Raw genomic sequence first — 18,064 nt, 5'->3', positions numbered from 1 at the left:
TTCTAACATTTAAATTCTCTCTAAATATTTTACTTATCGAAATTAATGTTATTTTAAGTAGTATTAGCAGTTGTAGTAAAAAAAGGCTTCAAAACTGGACCTTTAATCCACGGGTGTTGTGGGGAGGGGGGGCACATCCATCCCCCATGCCCCCATTCCATCTGGATTCGCCCCTGCTTTGGCGTTTGAGCACAAAGAATGGATAACATTTATTTATGCAGAAAACATGACCAGATTTACAGGTAAGAAAGTTTTATTGCGTTTTCACATCATGTGGTCCTCAGAAAGAGAGTTTAGGTGCATTTGAGTGGAAAATAGTGTTAGTTGTTGACGCGTCGCGGAGGATCAGCTGTTTTTAGCAACCAGATACAGAGTGGCTCAGCTCACATTTCTAAATAAAGGAGGAAAAAAAGTATAAAAATGTCTTTGTAAAGCTCAGTGCAGGTGTGCTGATCACCGCACTTTAAGAGGTGAGGACGAGTCGAGCAGCTGCAAAAAACCGTGGATGAAAAGCTCACAGCTCGCTTAAAGTGGACAGTTCAGTCGAACCCTGACCTCCTACCCACGGACCAAGTTTAATGCTGCTATCGACCCACAATGAAAAATAATAGTAATGCACAGTGACATGGAGAAGTAACTTTAATCTGATTACTGATTTGGAAAGATTAAAGCGTTAGATTACTCGTTCCTAAAAAAAGTGTTCAGATTAGAGTAACGCGTTACCGGCATCACTGGTTACAGCCTTATTCCAAAATGGATGAAATAAAAAAAAAGTCTCAAAATTCTACACACAATACCCCATATCGACAATGTGAAAAAAGTTTGAAATTTTTGCAAATTTATTAAAAATAAGAAAAACTGAGAAATCACATGTACATAAGTATTCACATCCTTTGCCATGAAGTTCAACATTGAGCTCAGGTGTATCCTGTTTCGACTGATCATCTTTGAGATGTTTCTACAGCTTAGTTGGAGTCCACCTGGGGTAAATTCAGTTGATTGGACATGATTTGGAAAGACACACACCTGTCTACATATAAGGTCCCACAGTCAACAGTGCATGTCAGAGCACAAACCAAGCATGAAGTCAAATGAAATGTCTGTAGACCTCCAAGACAGGGTTGTCTTGAGGCACAAATTTGGGTACAGAAACATTTCTGCTGCTTTGAACGTCCCAATGAGCACAGTGGCCTCCATCATCCCTAAATGGAGGAAGTTCAGATCTACCAGGACTCTTCCTAGAGCTCTCCACCATCTAAATTACTGAGCAATTGGAGGAGAAGGGCCTTAGTCGGTGAGGTGACCAAGAACTGGATGGTCACTCTGTCAGAGCTCCAGCATTCCTCTGTGTAGAGAGAATCTTCCAAAAGGACAACCATCTCTGCAGCAAATTACCAATCAGGCCTGCATGGTAGAGTGGCCAGATGGAAGCCACCCCTTCATAAAAGGCACATGGCAGCCTGCCTGGAGTTTGCCAAGGGTCACCTGAAGGACTGTCAGACCATGAGAAACAAAATTCTCTGGTCTGATGAGACAAAGATTGAACTGTTTAGCATGAATGCCAGGCACCATGTTTGGAGGAAACCAGACACCATCCCTACAGTGAAGCATGGTGGTGGCAGCAGCACCATACTGTGAGGACATTTTTCAGCAGCAGGAACTGGGAGACTAGTCAGGATTGAGGGAAAGATGAATGCATCAATCTACAGAGACACTGTGGATGAAATCCTCCTCCAGAGCGCTCAACCTCAAACTGGACCTCAATGAGCCTAAGCACACAGCCATGATATCTAAGAAGTGGCTTCAGGACAACTCTGCAAATGTCCTTGAGTGGTCCAGCCAGAGCCCAGACCTGAATCTGATTGAACATCTCTGGAGAGATCTAAAAATGTCTGTGCACCGATGCTCACCATCCAACCTGATGGAGCTTGAGAGGTGCTCCAAAGAGGAATGGACAAAACTGGCCAAAGATAGGTGCACCAAGCTTGTGGAATCATATTCAAGAAGACTTGTGGCTGTAATTGCTGCCAAAGGTGCATCAACAAAGTATTGAGCAAAGGGTGTGAATACTTATGTACGCGTGACTTTTTTTTTTTTTTTTAGTTTTTTTTTTTAATACATTTGCAAAAAAAAAAATTATATATATATATATATATATATATATATATATATATATATATATATATATATATATATATATATATATATATATATATATATATATATATTTTTTTTTTTTTTTTTTTTTTTTTTATGTCATTATGGGGATGTTCTGAGTAGAATTTTGAAGGAAAAAATGAATTTACTCCATTTTGGAATAAGGCTGTAACATAGTAAAATGTGGAAAAAATGAAGTGCTGTGAATACTTTCTGGAGGCACAATATGATCAAGCCATTGTTAACCTCCTGTTGGGTGGTATCACCACCACAGAATTTTGGTTGAAGTGACAATTTGCTTTGCATCAACTTCCCACCATATTATCAACATAAGAATTGTGTTTTTTTTCTTTTTTTACTTCAGGTATTAGCCAAAACACATTTCTGATTATTAAAGGACGACCTTGAGGACAAATTACACCAAGTCTGTGAGACTACCTCAAAACACAATGGCCTAGCAACCCTGTTTGCATGGAGTCATCACAGTGACCGGACGAGTGTCAAAGAAACATGGAGATGTTTGTCTCCTTCCTCACCTCTGTGCAGTTGTCATAATTGCGTCCACCACCTCGATGATTCTGTGCAATGCCGAGTCAGTACCGATTGTCATGTCAGTTCCACAGAAGTCGTTATCGATGGAGCCAACCATCCCCACAATGTGAAGAGCGGAATACTTCTGAACAGCATCAGCTTCAATCAAACCTGAAAAGAACAGAAGGTCAGGCATAAACCTGCTCCGTCATTTTGAGTTTTGTGTAGTAATTCAGGCGGATCAGTCTGTTATTATAATACTATAACAGGATGAGCAGGACTGCTGTGACAAACAGAATCTGCTGAGTGCAGTAAACATGCAAAAACAGTCTGTAAGAAATCTCATGGGGGGGAATCCTCACCAGATTATGACTTTGTATTTGGAGGATTAAACAAGGAGGCTTGGAAATAGACTGGGATTATTTTGCCAATATCAATCATCCATAAAATATCTGATTCACATCCCAAGCACATTTCATTTTTATATTCTAGAAGTGATCATCTCTCTGTGCTGCCAAATGTTGCATAAATTTAGAGGGATTATTACCTTGGCCAAAATGGCAAGGCTTTCAGACATTTGTTTGTTAGCAAGACATACGTAAAAAAAAAAAAAAAAAAAAAGATATACATGAACAGATTCAAAGGAAGCATGGTAGAAAGACAAACCTTGCATTATTAAAGAGTATACTAATGAATCTTATGTCTCACTTTGACGTCCGTGTTATTTTGTTCTTTGCCAAACCAATGAATAGAACAGCACATCAACTAATCAAATTATGCTTTAGTGGAGGTGTGTGCTCGGAGTGGCCTGTATTTGCCATTGTTGCCAAGTTGTCATTTGCCGCTTAGTATTCTTATGTATTTTTGGTCAAGGATGAACGCTGTGAAAACGGAAAGTTGATAGGATTTTTGGAGAAATTAGCCATAATAGCTACCAAAAGTGAACAATGAACATTTTGCTGCCATGCACCATGGGAGTTCAGAGTTTTGGGGTTTTAAATGTTGTTGTTGTGGTTCATGTTAGTTTAACAGTATTGCTAGTGTTATTGATTTATTGTGTTTTTGGAGATGAATCGGTTTAGTCAGTTTAGTTAAGTGTCATATTGCCGTACTGTGTTTGATGTCTTCCACCACAGTCTGTTTGTAGGTGTGTCAAAATAAAAGCATGAGTGCAATTTCGACAAACTTGGGAGAGCTGACATTTGCCGTTTGCTATACTTATGTATTTTGGAACAAGGCTGAACACCACCAAAACAAAACATGCTTCTGCTGCTGTAGTAACATCACTGAAATGAGTTGATTTGCCAGATTTCATTCTAAATGTGCCTGAAAATTAACTTGCCACATCAGGCAAGTGTGGGGCATGAAGCACCAGTAGTGAGCAGCAAGCATTGCTGTCAAGCCCCGTCACCTATGGCCTTTTGGCAGCCCAATTGATGGATATCCATTGTAGCGACAAAGAAAATTAATCACTGAATATAAAGGAAGCAAAGCAAGGTGCCTAAGAGGGACCCATGTGGAACCCTGTATTTCATGGGAAGAAAGTTTGAGATGATGTTATTGTACAGGACACAATGAGAGCAACTAGTTAGACAGGAAGTCAACCATACAAAGACATTCCCAGCAATCCCAAAATGATTCTCCCGCCTATCAAGTAGTACACGATGATCCACCATTTCAAAAGCAGTGCTAAGATCTAACAGCAGCAGAACCATAGTGGTGTCCCAATCCATTGCAAGCAGAAGATAGTTTATCATTTTAGTCTCCATGGAATGGTGCATTCTAAATGCAGACTGTAAAGTCAGAAAAAGGTTATTCTGAGTAAGGTGGTCCACAAGGTGCCATGAAACCACATTTTCAAGCATTTTAGAGCAAAATGATAGGTTTGATATCGGTCTATAGTTTTCAGTAGTCTGGGGTCAAGGTTAGATTTCGAAAGTATTGGTTTAATCACTGCAGATTTAAAAACATTCAGGAATAGATCCCAAACTTAGTGACAAGCTAATAATTTCCAGTACAGTAGGCCCAAGTGTAGGCCACAGGTCCTTCAACAACTTGGTTGGTATAGGGTCAAATGTAATGCACATTTAGCGAAAGTGAAGTTTCATCAGTACGCCCAGTGAAATACGGGTAAACCCGTCTAAACCATAATTGTATAATCCTGTAAAGAATCTGACTTTGATTGACAACAAATAACATACATTAATGTTTTCCCTACCAAAACCTAATGTTTCAACTGAGAAAAGGCTGTTGTTTCACCTTTTGACCTGAAATTCCTGGTCTCCAACTGGAGACATCTCACAAAATACTCCCTCCAGCTGCACTGTCCAGGGTCTCTAATTTAGAGGTTTTCAAAGTGGTCCTTGAAACCTGTTTTATCGCTGAAATTCTGGCCAGTGTAAATTATAAGACATCTTAATTGTTCCACGTCAAGCCAGAGAAGCTTCCCAGACCTGCGAGACTGTCTCTTCTAAGATAAGGCAACCATAAACTCAGAGCCTTGACAACCAGCTTATCCTGCAGGTTGAAATAAAGAACACAACCTCTTTCTTCAGTGCAAAGAATATTATTTTATCTGCATATGAAAGTTCTGTTTTCTTGTGTGTTTAATCCAGCAAAACACATTGCATATATTCAATTTAACGTGACATGTGCTCCTTTTAAAACATATAGTGTATGGTAATGTGTTCCTGAATTATTAATACTTTGATGGTGAAATATTCTGTTTAACCAATGGCTTGTTTATGCCTTAGTTGGGTAACATTAATAATCTTATATTCAGTTTAAAGTACCTAGAACAAAGTGTATGACAACACAGTTAATATTTTTAAATATTTAATTCCTCATCTGTGTTTCCTTACACATAAAGTGTTCTTAAGTTAAATTCCACACACCAGATTGGGTGTATTTTTATTGACGTAAGTCCCCTTTAAAAGTTTCAGAACGGAGCTCCTTTAGGCTCTTCTTCCTGCCCTTTTTCTATTCTTTTCCTCTTTTTGCAAGTGTTTAGTTTTCTTTTGTGGGTAACAAGGCCCCAAGCAGCCTAGCCTCATGTAGCTAAAAGCTACCACGTGGTTTTGTTCATTCTGTATTTCATAACAATTTACCAGCCTGATAACTATTTTTAAAGCTTGTCAAGTTTTTAATTTATAAGATAACTTCCTAGTGGAACTTTTCAGAATAAGAGCAAATTTACAGAAAAGCATCTTTCTCCTTTTTTTGTAATTTACAATGCCACTCTCAAAACTTTAACTTTTTCTAAATTCACAAAGACTTTTAATCCGGTTCCACAAATTTCTGGAAGCCACCAGAAACCAAGCGCCTCAGCCGTTATGCTGGCAAACCCAGCTGACACTGAAGCCATGGGATCACGGAGGAAAACCAGCAGTTCAACCCCAGACCCAGGCATCAGCAACAGATGAAATCTGCTCATCCACCTCTTCAATGTACCAGCTAAGTACCCGTTAAGGTTCCAGCAAGGGTTTTGTTGTCAATGGACGCAAAGTGGCTTAATAATTCTACTTGCTTCTGCTTGTTGCCATCGTATGTGACCACAGTTCAAACTTCAACAACTACAAATTATTATTTGTCACTTTTCCACTACTATTTTATGGTGACCCGTCGTAAGGCTACATATTTTATGGTGCCTTGTGAGGTGCCATTAAAATCAAAAAATAATCCCAAATATTCATTAAATTATTTATATTCACTACAAATTGGATACTCACACTCACCGGACAAAAGCAAAAGTCCAAATGCTTTTGTATGGTTTTCCATGTAATAAATACCATATATACCGGATTTTCGCTCACATCAGGCTTATCAGGCATCAAAGCTTATTTAAGGCAGGCATTTATTTTTTTCAGACAGAGTTTTGACCCGGTGTCAAGAGCTCAGTACTCCCCCTTCTCAATACTCCCCCTGCCTTAACTGTGCATGCGTCACTTTGGAGCGTCAGCCACAATTCACCAATTATCGCCTCGTTTCTGCTTAAAACTGCACTCCAGTCACCATCTAGCTCAGCTACAGATATCTGAAGCTTTTATACAACAATCATTTCCGCATAAAAGACGGTGGAAGGATCACAGCACGAAAGCAGCATGTCTGAGACTCTCTCTCTCTCTGTCTGACTCTCTACACCCAAAGAGATCAAATGGAATAATGTGATTATTAACCATAAAACTTCTTAAATCATTCTAAAGTCAGTTTTAAGCAGAAACGTGGCAGTCTTAAGCACAAACAAGACAATAATCTGTTAATCACTGCTAGCACTCCGCCATGACACTGCTAATGCTCCTCCATGATGCATGCGCAGTGAAGGCACAGGGAGTGCTGAGTGCTGAGTCCATGACACGGGCCATTAAAAGACACAGGACCCTATTCAAGGTCAGGCATTTAATCAAAGAAATAAGATAAGATCAACTTTATTACAGTATATTACAGAACACTGCATTTATTTATCCTGAAGGAAATAATTTTGCCAGAGTACAGAAACACTAAATAGGAAACAATGTTTTTTTGTTTATGTGAAATGACTGAAAAACATTTGCGCAAGATGTTCAACAATATTGCTTATAACTCTGAATAGCTGAATAACTCTGAATAACTCTGTTCATTCTGTATTCATCCTGCAGAATCAATCAATCAATCAACTTTCTTTCTTATATAGCGCCAAATCACAACAAACAGTTGCCCCAAGGCGCTCCATATTGTAAGGCAAGGCCATACAATAATTATGAAAAACCCCAACGGTCAAAACGACCCCCTATGAGCAAGCACTTGGCCACAGTGGGAAGGAAAAATTCCCTTTTAACAGGAAGAAACCTCCAGCAGAACCAGGCCTCAGGGAGGGGCAGATCTTCTGCTGAGACTGGTTGGGGCTGAGGGGAAAAAAAACCAGGAAAAAGACATGCCGTGAAGGGGGGGCAGATGATCGATCACTAATGATTAAATGCAGAGTGATGCATACGGAGCAAAAAGAGAAAGAAACAGTGCATCATGGGAACCCCCCCACAATCTACGTCTAAAGCAGCATAACCAAGGGATGGTCCAGGGTCACCCGATCCAGCCCTAACTATAGCCTTAGCGAAAAGGGAAAGTTTAAGCCTAATCTTAAAAGTAGAGAGGGTATCTGTCTCCCTGATCTGAATTGGAGCTGGTTCCACAGGAGAGGAGCCTGAAAGCTGAAGGCTCTGCCTCCCATTCTACTCTTACAAACCCTAGGAACTACAAGTAAGCCTGCAGTCTGAGAGCGAAGCGCTCTAATGGGGTAATATGGTACTACGAGGTCCCTAAGATAAGATGGGACCTGATTATTCAAAACCTTATAAGTAAGAAGAAGAATTTTAAATTCTATTCTAGAATTAACAGGAAAGCCAATGAAGAGAGGCCAACACGGGTGAGATATGCTCTCTCCTGCTAGTCCCCGTCAGTACTCTAGCTGCAGCATTCTGAACCAACTGAAGGCTTTTTAGGGAACTTTTAGGACAACCTGATAATAATGAATTACAATAGTCCAGCCTAGAGGAAATAATGCATGAATTAGTTTTTCAGCATCACTCAGACAAGACCTTTCTGATTTTAGAGATATTGCGTAAATGCAAAAAGGCAGTCCTACATATTTGTTTAATATGCGCTTTGAATGACATATCCTGATCAAAATGACTCCAAGATTTCTCACAGTATTACTATTATCAGGGAAATGCCATCCAGAGTAACGATCTGGTTAGACACCATGCCTTCTAAGATTTGTGGGGCCAAGTACAATAACTTCAGTTTTATCTGAGTTTAAAAGCAGGAAATTAGAGGTCATCCATGTCTTTATGTCTGTAAGACAATCCTGCAGTTTAGCTAATTGGTGTGTATCCTCTGGCTTCATGGATAGATAAAGCTGGGTATCATCTGCGTAACAATGAAAATTTAAGCAATACCGTCTAATAATACTGCCTAAGGGAAGCATGTATAAAGTGAATAAAATTGGTCCTAGCACAGAACCTTGTGGAACTCCATAATTAACTTTAGTCTGTGAAGAAGATTCCCCATTTACATGAACAAACTGTAATCTATTAGACAAAATGATTCAAACCACCGCAGCGCAGTGCCTTTAATACCTATGACATGCTCTAAGCTCTGTAATAAAATTTTATGGTCAACAGTATCAAAAGCAGCACTGAGGTCCAACAGAACAAGCACAGAGATAAGTCCACTGTCCGAAGCCATAAGAAGATCATTTGTAACCTTCACTAATGCTGTTTCTGTAACTATGATGAATTCTAAAACCTGACTGAAACTCTTCAAATAGACCATTCCTCTGCAGGTGATCAGTTAGCTGTTTTACAACTACCCTCTCAAGAATCTTTGAGAGAAAAGGAAGGTTGGAGATTGGCCTATAATTAGCTAAGATAGCTGGGTTAAGTGATGGCTTTTTAAGTAATGGTTTAATTACTGCCACCTTAAAGGCCTGTGGTACATAACCAACTAACAAAGATAGATTGATCATATTTAAGATTGAAGCATTAAATAATGGTAGGACTTCCTTGAGCAGCCTGGCAGGAATGGGGTCTAATAAACATGTTGATGGTTTGGATGAAGTAACTACTGAAAATAACTCAGACAGAACAATCGGAGAGAAAGAGTCTAACGAAATACCGGCATCACTGAAAGCAGCCAAAGATAACGATACATCTTTGGGATGGTTATGAGTACTTTTTTCTCTAATAGTCAAAATTGTGTTAGCAAAGAAAGTCATGAAGTCATTACTAGTTAAAGTTAATGGAATACTCAGCTCAATAGAGCTCTGACTCTTTGTCAGCCTGGCTACAGTGCTGAAAAGAAACCTGAGGTTATTCTTATTTTCTTCAATTAGTGATGAGTAGAAAAATGTCCTAGCTTTACGGAGGGCTTTTTTATAGAGCAACAAACTTTTTCCAGACTAAGTGAAGATCTTCTAAATTAGTGAGACGCCATTTCCTCTCCAACTTACGGGTTATCTGCTTTAAGCTACGAGTTTGTGAGTTATACCACGGAGTCAGACACTTCTGATTTAAAGCTCTCTTTTTCAGAGGAGCTACAGCATCCAAAGTCTGATTGCCACAGGTAGGAAAGACCTCCTACGTAAGTCTAATTGGTGCTGGGGATTCCCCGTAGATTGTTCAGTGGTCCACCTGAAGCCATTATATCCAAATTTTACTGTAGTATCAAATTCGGCAAATCTCAGTGATGTATCAGAGATGGCACATCAGTAAAGCCGTGGTCACAACCCGCCGTACTTGCACGTGCGTGCAGTCTACTTGCAAAAACGTGGGCTAAATTTGGAGATCCGTATGTCGTAAGTACTGCCTCAGTACGAATTTAGGAGCACGCAGACACACCGTAGAGGTTTTAGTGCATGCAGAACTTTTGATGCAGTCAAGCTCCGGATTCACCAGCAGTACAGATGACGCACGTTGTGAGTACTGCCTCAGTACGGATTCAAAGCGGCAAATTTTCATTCAATTACTATTGAATTAACCAAATCCGTATGTAGGCAGTACGGATTACGGCACTCGCCACATACTACGGTGGCCGACAGACTTGCATGCACAACGCAGCTTCTCACTTGAACTTTATTTCCAAACGTCAGCAACACACACTCCACAGCTTCAGTCTGTTAACTAGCTGTAACTTTTCGAGGCAAGTAAACACTCGTATAACTGACCGCTGCAGGCTGGACATGCTCATGCATCGCCGACGGCGAAAAACACCTGCCGCTCCGGTCCCGCTCAAAAAGAAAAGCGACCCCACACACACACACTGCTTTATTGTCACTCACTCATCATCTATCGTCCTCCTGTCGTTACTGTGAGTTTCTCTGTGAATTTTCAGACCTTTTGTCTGACTTAGTGCTTAGCTCAGATAAGATAATTATAGTGGGCGATTTTAACATCCACACAGATGCTGAGAATGACAGCCTCAACACTGCATTTAATCTATTATTAGACTCTATTGGCTTTGCTCAAAATGTAAATGAGTCCACCCACCACTTTAATCATATCTTAGATCTTGTTCTGACTTATGGTATGGAAATAGAAGACTAACAGTATTCCCTGAAAACTCCCTTCTGTCTGATCATTTCTTAATAACATTTACATTTACTCTGATGGACTACCCAGCAGTGGGGAATAAGTTTCATTACACTAGAAGTCTTTCAGAAAGCGCTGTAACTAGGTTTAAGGATATGATTCCTTCTTTATGTTCTCTATGCCATATACCAACACAGTGCAGAGTAGCTACCTAAACTCTGTAAGTGAGATAGAGTATCTCGTCAATAGTTTTACATCCTCATTGAAGACAACTTTGGATGCTGTAGCTCCTCTGAAAAAGAGAGCTTTAAATCAGAAGTGCCTGAACTCCGTGGTATAACTCACAAACTCGTAGCTTAAAGCAGATAACCCGTAAGTTGGAGAGGAAATGGCGTCTCACTAATTTAGAAGATCTTCACTTAGCCTGGAAAAAGAGTCTGTTGCTCTATAAAAAAAGCCCTCCGTAAAGCTAGGACATCTTTCTACTCATCACTAATTGAAGAAAATAAGAACAACCCCAGGTTTCTTTTCAGCACTGTAGCCCAGGCTGACAAAGAGTCAGAGCTCTATTGAGCTGAGTATTCCATGTAACTTAACTAGTAATGACTTCATGACTTTCTTTGCTAACAAAATTTTAACTATTAGAGAAAAAATTACTCATAACCATCCCAAAGACGTATCGTTATCTTTGGCTGCTTTCAGTGATGCCGGTATTTGGTTAGACTCTTTCTCTCTGATTGTTCTGTGAGTTATTTTCATTAGTTACTTCATCCAAACCATCAACATGTTTATTAGACCCCATTCCTACCAGGCTGCTCAAGGAAGCCCTACCATTATTTAATGCTTCGATCTTAAATATGATCAATCTATCTTTGTTAGTTGGCTATGTACCACAGGCTTTTAAGGTGGCAGTAATTAAACCATTACTTAAAAAGCCATCACTTGACCCAGCTATCTTAGCTAATTATAGGCCAATCTCCAACCTTCCTTTTCTCTCAAACATTCTTGAAAGGGTAGTTGTAAAACAGCTAACTGATCATCTGCAGAGGAATGGTCTATTTGAAGAGTTTCAGTCAGGTTTTAGAATTCATCATAGTACAGAAACAGCATTAGTGAAGGTTACAAATGATCTTCTTATGGCCTCGGACAGTGGACTCATCTCTGTGCTTGTTCTGTTAGACCTCAGTGCTGCTTTTGATACTGTTGACCATAAAGTTTTATTACAGAGATTAGAGCATGCCATAGGTATTAAAGGCACGGCGCTGCGGTGGTTTGAATCATATTTGTCTAATAGATTACAATTTGTTCATGTAAATGGGGAATCTTCTTCACAGACTAAAGTTAATTATGGAGTTCCACAAGGTTCTGTAATAGGACCAATTTTATTCACTTTATACATGCTTCCCTTAGGCAGTATTATTAGACGGTATTGCTTAAATTTTCATTGTTACGCAGATGATACCCAGCTTTATCTATCCATGAAGCCAGAGGACACACACCAATTAGCTAAACTGCAGGATTGTTCTTACAGACATAAAGACATGGATGACTCTAATTTCCTGCTTTTAAACTCAGATAAAACTGAAGTTATTGTACTTGGCCCCACAAATCTTAGAAACATGGTGTCTAACCAGATCCTTACTCTGGATGGCATTACCCTGACCTCTAGTAACACTGTGAGAATCTTGGAGTCTTTTTTATCAGGATATGTCATTCAAAGCGCATATTAAACAAATATGTAGGACTGCTTTTTTGCATTTACGCAATATCTCTAAAATTAGAAAGGTCTTGTCTCAGAGTGATGCTGAAAAACTAATTCATGCATTTATTTCCTCCAGGCTGGACTATTGTAATTCATTATTATCAGGTTGTCCTAAAAGTTCCCTAAAAAGCCTTCAGTTAATTCAAAATGCTGCAGCTAGAGTACTAACGGGGACTAGAAGGAGAGAGCATATCTCACCCATATTGGCCTCTCTTCATTGGCTTCCTGTTAATTCTAGAATAGAATTTAAAATTCTTCTTCTTACTTATAAGGTTTTGAATAATCAGGTCCCATCTTATCTTAGGGACCTCGTAGTACCATATCACCCCAATAGAGCGCTTCGCTCTCAGACTGCAGGCTTACTTGTAGTTCCTAGGTTTGTAAGAGTAGAATGGGAGGCAGAGCCTTCAGCTTTCAGGCTCCTCTCCTGTGGAACCAGCTCCCAATTCAGATCAGGGAGACAGACACCCTCTCTACTTTTAAGATTAGGCTTAAAACTTTCCTTTTTTGCTAAAGCTTATAGTTAGGGATGGTTCAGGGTGACCCTGAACCTCCCTTAGTTATGCTGCTATAGACGTAGACTGCTGGGGGGTTCCCATGATGCACTGTTTTCTTCTCTTTTGCTCTGTATGCACCACTCCGCTTTAATCATTAGTGATCAATCTCTGCTCCCTCCACAGCATGTCTTTTCCTGGTTCTCTCCCTTAGCCCCAACCAGTCCCAGCAGAAGACTGCCCCTCCCTGAGCCTGGTTCTGCTGGAGGTTTCTTCCTGTTAAAAGGGAGTTTTTCCTTCCCACTGTAGCCAAGTGCTTGCTCACAGGGGGTCGTTTTGACCGTTGGGGTTTTACATAATTATTGTATTGGCCTTGGCCTTACAATATAAAGCACCTTGGGGCAACTGTTTGTTGTGATTTGGCGCTATATAAAAAAAAAATTGATTGAATTGATTGATTGATCATTACACTTCCTAGAGACGTGCGTTGAACGTACTCCCTCCCTCCTCTTGCTACTGCCTCCGTACGTTTTCACAAAACGTAGTGGCCGTGGCATCCGCAGAAAACATACAGCGAAAAAAAAAAACGCACGGTGGGTTGTGACCGGGGCTTAACAGTGTGCAGTGGTGGGACTAATGCTGGCATGTATTTGACCGTATGTCATTTATTTTCTTTGAAAATGGAGAATTATTTACAGGTGATTGTCCTTGAATAAGTGTTGCCACTATGTCAAATAGGAACTTTGATGATGCTCCTTTTTGCTCAGCTATCAGAGTAATAGACCTCTTTTTTTGCCAATAGATTGTGATGATAATCCAGAATAGTATCCTGGCAAGGGAGGTGGAATATTTCTATCTTAGAAGTATGCCATTTTTGCTCTAGACTTATGGTTGAGGCCACGTAAATGATCACTGAAAAATGGTATGTTTTTGTTTGTTTTTTGGCAGTTGGGGTTAGTGTAGGTGGAGCGATCATGTCCAATGTGCTCGTGAGTGCTGAAATTTAAGCTTCCACAAGACTATCTACTGAATGATCATGTCCTGAAAGTAATGCTAAGATATCAGGCAGTCTGGATCAAGTGCATTTGTAGATTATTGTAGAGCTGATGTGATGCTGTGAAAATAAATAAGTATCTCATCCCAGTGGACAACACGATGAGACTGTAAACTTAATAAGTGATCTGAAACCACTGAGGTAAGAGACACAATGCCAATATTTGAGACGGTAATACCACGAGCAAGACCCCAAATCCAGGGTGTTTCCACTAATGTGAGTCAAACCCTGAATGCCTTGTTGAAATCCTATTATATCTATAAATGAATGATTTATATATGGGGGTCAGAAGACTTGTTTACATGAATGTTAACGTCACCAGCAATCAGAATGTTATCTGCACGAGTTACCAAATTAGACATAAACTCACCAAATTAATCTAAGAATTCAGAATATGGGCCCGGAAGCCTATAAACCATGACAAAGTAACATGTTTGAACTTTATTCTTCTGACCTTGACTATATGTAGCATCCTGAGCAGAGCAGAGCGTCAAATGTTCAAAAGAGTTATATTTTGGATCCCAAAAAGCCAATAAACTAAACCCATATTTATGAATTAAAGCAACACCTCCACTTTGCTTTGTATTGTGAAGGATGTTACTACATGAGCATGCAGATGGGCAAGCTTCATGTAAGGGGAGGACAGTGGGTTCAGCCAGGTTTCACATAAAGCAATCATGTCTAGGCGGTGTTCTGTAATTAGATCATTTATCAACAGCGATTCTGAAGACAGTGACCTTCAATTAATGACACAGAGACTAATTACCTCACAAGGGTTTGCATTTTTGGCTGCTGGGATTTAGGAAGTGGTTCCAGTGTAATATATATAAGATGCCTTAGCTTAGACTTGGGTTTATGAAGTTCCACACAGGCTGAAGGTATTTGATACAGTGCAGAAACAGTCAGTGGGGTACACTCAGCTGTAGTGTTATCCATGGTTCCTAACAGGCACTAAATTGCAAGCATGTCCCTCCTATGCTCTTTATGGGCATGTCGCTGAAACGTGTCAGTCTCACCATGAAAAATTTATTTTCCTGGCACACAGACTACACTGGTCACCATAGTGGATTCCTGAGCTAGTTTCCCTCGCTAAGTTAAGGACTCACACCCACACCTGCTGTAGAACCTAATGTTAACCCTCCCTGCATCAACTCTATGTTCAGAGATAAGATGGCGCCACCTTCCCTAGTAGAGTGAAGCCCTCTATACTAAGCCCATATATACTAGTATAATTTGTATATCATGACTTTGTGATGTATCTAAAGTACTTGGCCAGCATATTATTTGCTGATGATACAACATTATTTACTCTGGATCAAGATATACAGGAACTAGTACAAGTGATAAATACAGAGTTGGAAAAGTTAAACAATGGTTTGATATAAACAGATTGTCACCTAAATCTTAATAAGACAAATACAGAGTGGAAAAAAATGATGTGTCATTAAAAATAGATGGAATGGACATACAAAGGGTAAAAGAAACAAAATTTCTAGCAGTCAATGATTGATGAAGATCTTACATAGAAGTCACAATAAATTACACAAAAGGAAAATAGCAAAAGCCATTGCTGTTTTGCATAAAGTAAAATTTTCGTGTGAATAGTTATGGTTTTGTTAACATTGTACAAATCATTGATTGTCCATATTTAACTTATTGTGTAGAAATCTGGGGATCAACATGTAAAAATTATACACAACCATTATTTATTCTGCAGAAAAGAGCTTTAAAAATGATTAGCAATAGTCGTTTTAGAGATCCATCTAATCCATTATTCATTAAGTATAAGGTACTTAAATTTCATAATTTAGTTGATTTGAAAATATTACAAACAATGCACCAAGCTAATAAAAATACCTTACCAATAAACATTCAAAATATGTTTGAAAAAGAGTAAGTAGTTAGAACCAAAGTAAGGAATGGAGTATTGCAGTGAATGGTGTAAATTATGGAACAACCTCAACAAAGAAATCAAAGAAATCACAGGTTCGCTTAAATTATTTAAAAAACGTATTAAACTAGATGTATTAAGTAAGTATGAAACTATGAAATAAGTCAGTGGGTTGTGACAAAGTCTAAAATGTACATTGTAATAAGGTCTAAAATGTTTTAAGTCTAAAATGTAACCTTGTTAAAAATGTGAATCTTTTAAATAATGGCTAAAATTATGAAATAAGTCCGTGATATGTGACAAAGTCAAAAAATGTAATCTGTAAAATGTTGAATAATGATGCTTAAAATTGAAAGATTGTATTGTAAAATGGGGCAGAAAATATAAGACTGTTTCTTCTCCTCGTGCTCCTTTTCATTCAGTGTCTTGTAATGTACTCATTCTGCTTTTCTTTTAAATGAATGAAATAAATATGGAAAAAAAATTTCAGTGCTTAGATTTGTGGCATATGACAATGACAGCTTAACACACACACACACACACACACACACACACACACACACACAAAATTGCAGTTTGACATGCCAGTTATTAAAGACAGTCATACTATATATCACCGGCTGGTCTTACCAACAGGTATTTACAACTAGTATGCAAGTTTTCAATGCACCACATCAGGGTCTAACTTAAGAAAGCTATGGCCCTTTTGAATAAGGTAAAGCAGCAGGAATGTTGAACCTTCTGTAGTACCTTGCTCCACCAGTTCTCCCAGCAGTCCACTCCATTCTTCCTGAAGAGGTTTGCTCCTGTCAGGCTACCATCTCCACCAATGACACACAGATTGGTAATGCCACGCTGTACCAGGTTATGAGCTGCCTTCAGACGCCCCTCATGGGTACGAAACTCTTTGCAGCGAGCACTGCCGATAACAGTGCCACCCTGGTAACCAGGTAGATCAATACTCAGTGATTATCTGTTCAGACTGAATTGTTTTATGTACATGTGTTTTAAATAAGAGTACTTTCTTTTTTGGCATTTTAGCCATTCACATCACAGCCTTACCAAAACAACACACAATTGAAGTACATTTGCTGCTTCAAGTCACTCTGAGCAACACACAGGACCTGCCGGAATCTTACAGGGTAGCCTCCCAACCACTATGGAACTCTTAATCTTTGGACTTCATGTTTGTCTCGTATACATCGCTCTCTATTACCTTTGTTTGTTTGTTAATGGCTTTCTCAACGCATGCAACAAAAATGATGCAATAGTTGTTTATATGTAACACAACCAGGGATGAAAAGTGGTAACACACAAAAAAAAGCTGAAACCCAAAATTACAAAACCCAATAACAGATGAGAAAATCAGCTGGAAACCAGAAAAAGCAAAACGTGTTCTGGATCACAATCACTTTTCACTCATTTCTTTTGTTATGTTCAAAATAACCTTCAATAAATAGTCAACATTAAAATCCATGAGTCACCAGGTAAGTTTGAGATGCTCACTGTGAAGCTACAACATATAAATACAAAATAAATTTAAAAAAAAATTACAATTTGTAATGCATTGACTCCTTTTACATCAACAAACGCGTCATTAATTATATACTGAACACAAATTGCACGCAAACGTGCTGACAGGGAACAGCTTAATGCTAACTTTAACAATGAAATGAATGAATGAACGAATGAAAACTATATTATTAATAGGTCAACAAAAATAATAAATAAAAAACAAATGCACACAAATGTGCCGAGATGCTTATGCAACTTTAACATTGAAAATGCCATAGACATGCTAACACATTAGCATCGCTCCGTTTTTAAGTTATAAAATACTCTACTGTTTCAGAAGACCAATACGGTCAGTTTAACATAAAAAGGTAAATATTACTCACACACAAATGCTCTTTATGGTTTTAGCGGGGAGAAAAATGAAGAGAATGTGAAGTAAAAACCAACAGCTTTACTTCAAGGGCCCCTTGCTGCCCCAACAAGATGCCTGATGGAAAAAAGTGGAAATCCACCAAAAGCAGACATTTTTTCATCCCTGCACAACTGATAGCAATATTGTTGCAGGTAGTAATCATAGACCAGTGTGACAATTTATGATCA

At 39.0% G+C, this 18,064-nt stretch overlaps 1 protein-coding gene across 1 annotated transcript in view; it reads right to left on the bottom strand.

Moving 5' to 3' along the window:
- Window positions 1–18,064, bottom strand: part of pfkpa (phosphofructokinase, platelet a) — a 138,406-nt gene that overhangs the window by 80,045 nt on the left and 40,297 nt on the right. Inside the window, 3 exon segments of the mRNA XM_034171886.1 lie at window positions 2,694–2,859; window positions 16,700–16,741; window positions 16,744–16,888. Coding sequence (XP_034027777.1) covers window positions 2,694–2,859; window positions 16,700–16,741; window positions 16,744–16,888 — 353 coding nt within the window.

Source organism: Thalassophryne amazonica, chromosome 1 (genome assembly GCF_902500255.1).
Source record: "Thalassophryne amazonica chromosome 1, fThaAma1.1, whole genome shotgun sequence".
NCBI classification, from domain to species: domain Eukaryota; kingdom Metazoa; phylum Chordata; class Actinopteri; order Batrachoidiformes; family Batrachoididae; genus Thalassophryne; species Thalassophryne amazonica.
This window is presented reverse-complemented; position numbering and strand designations above follow the sequence as displayed.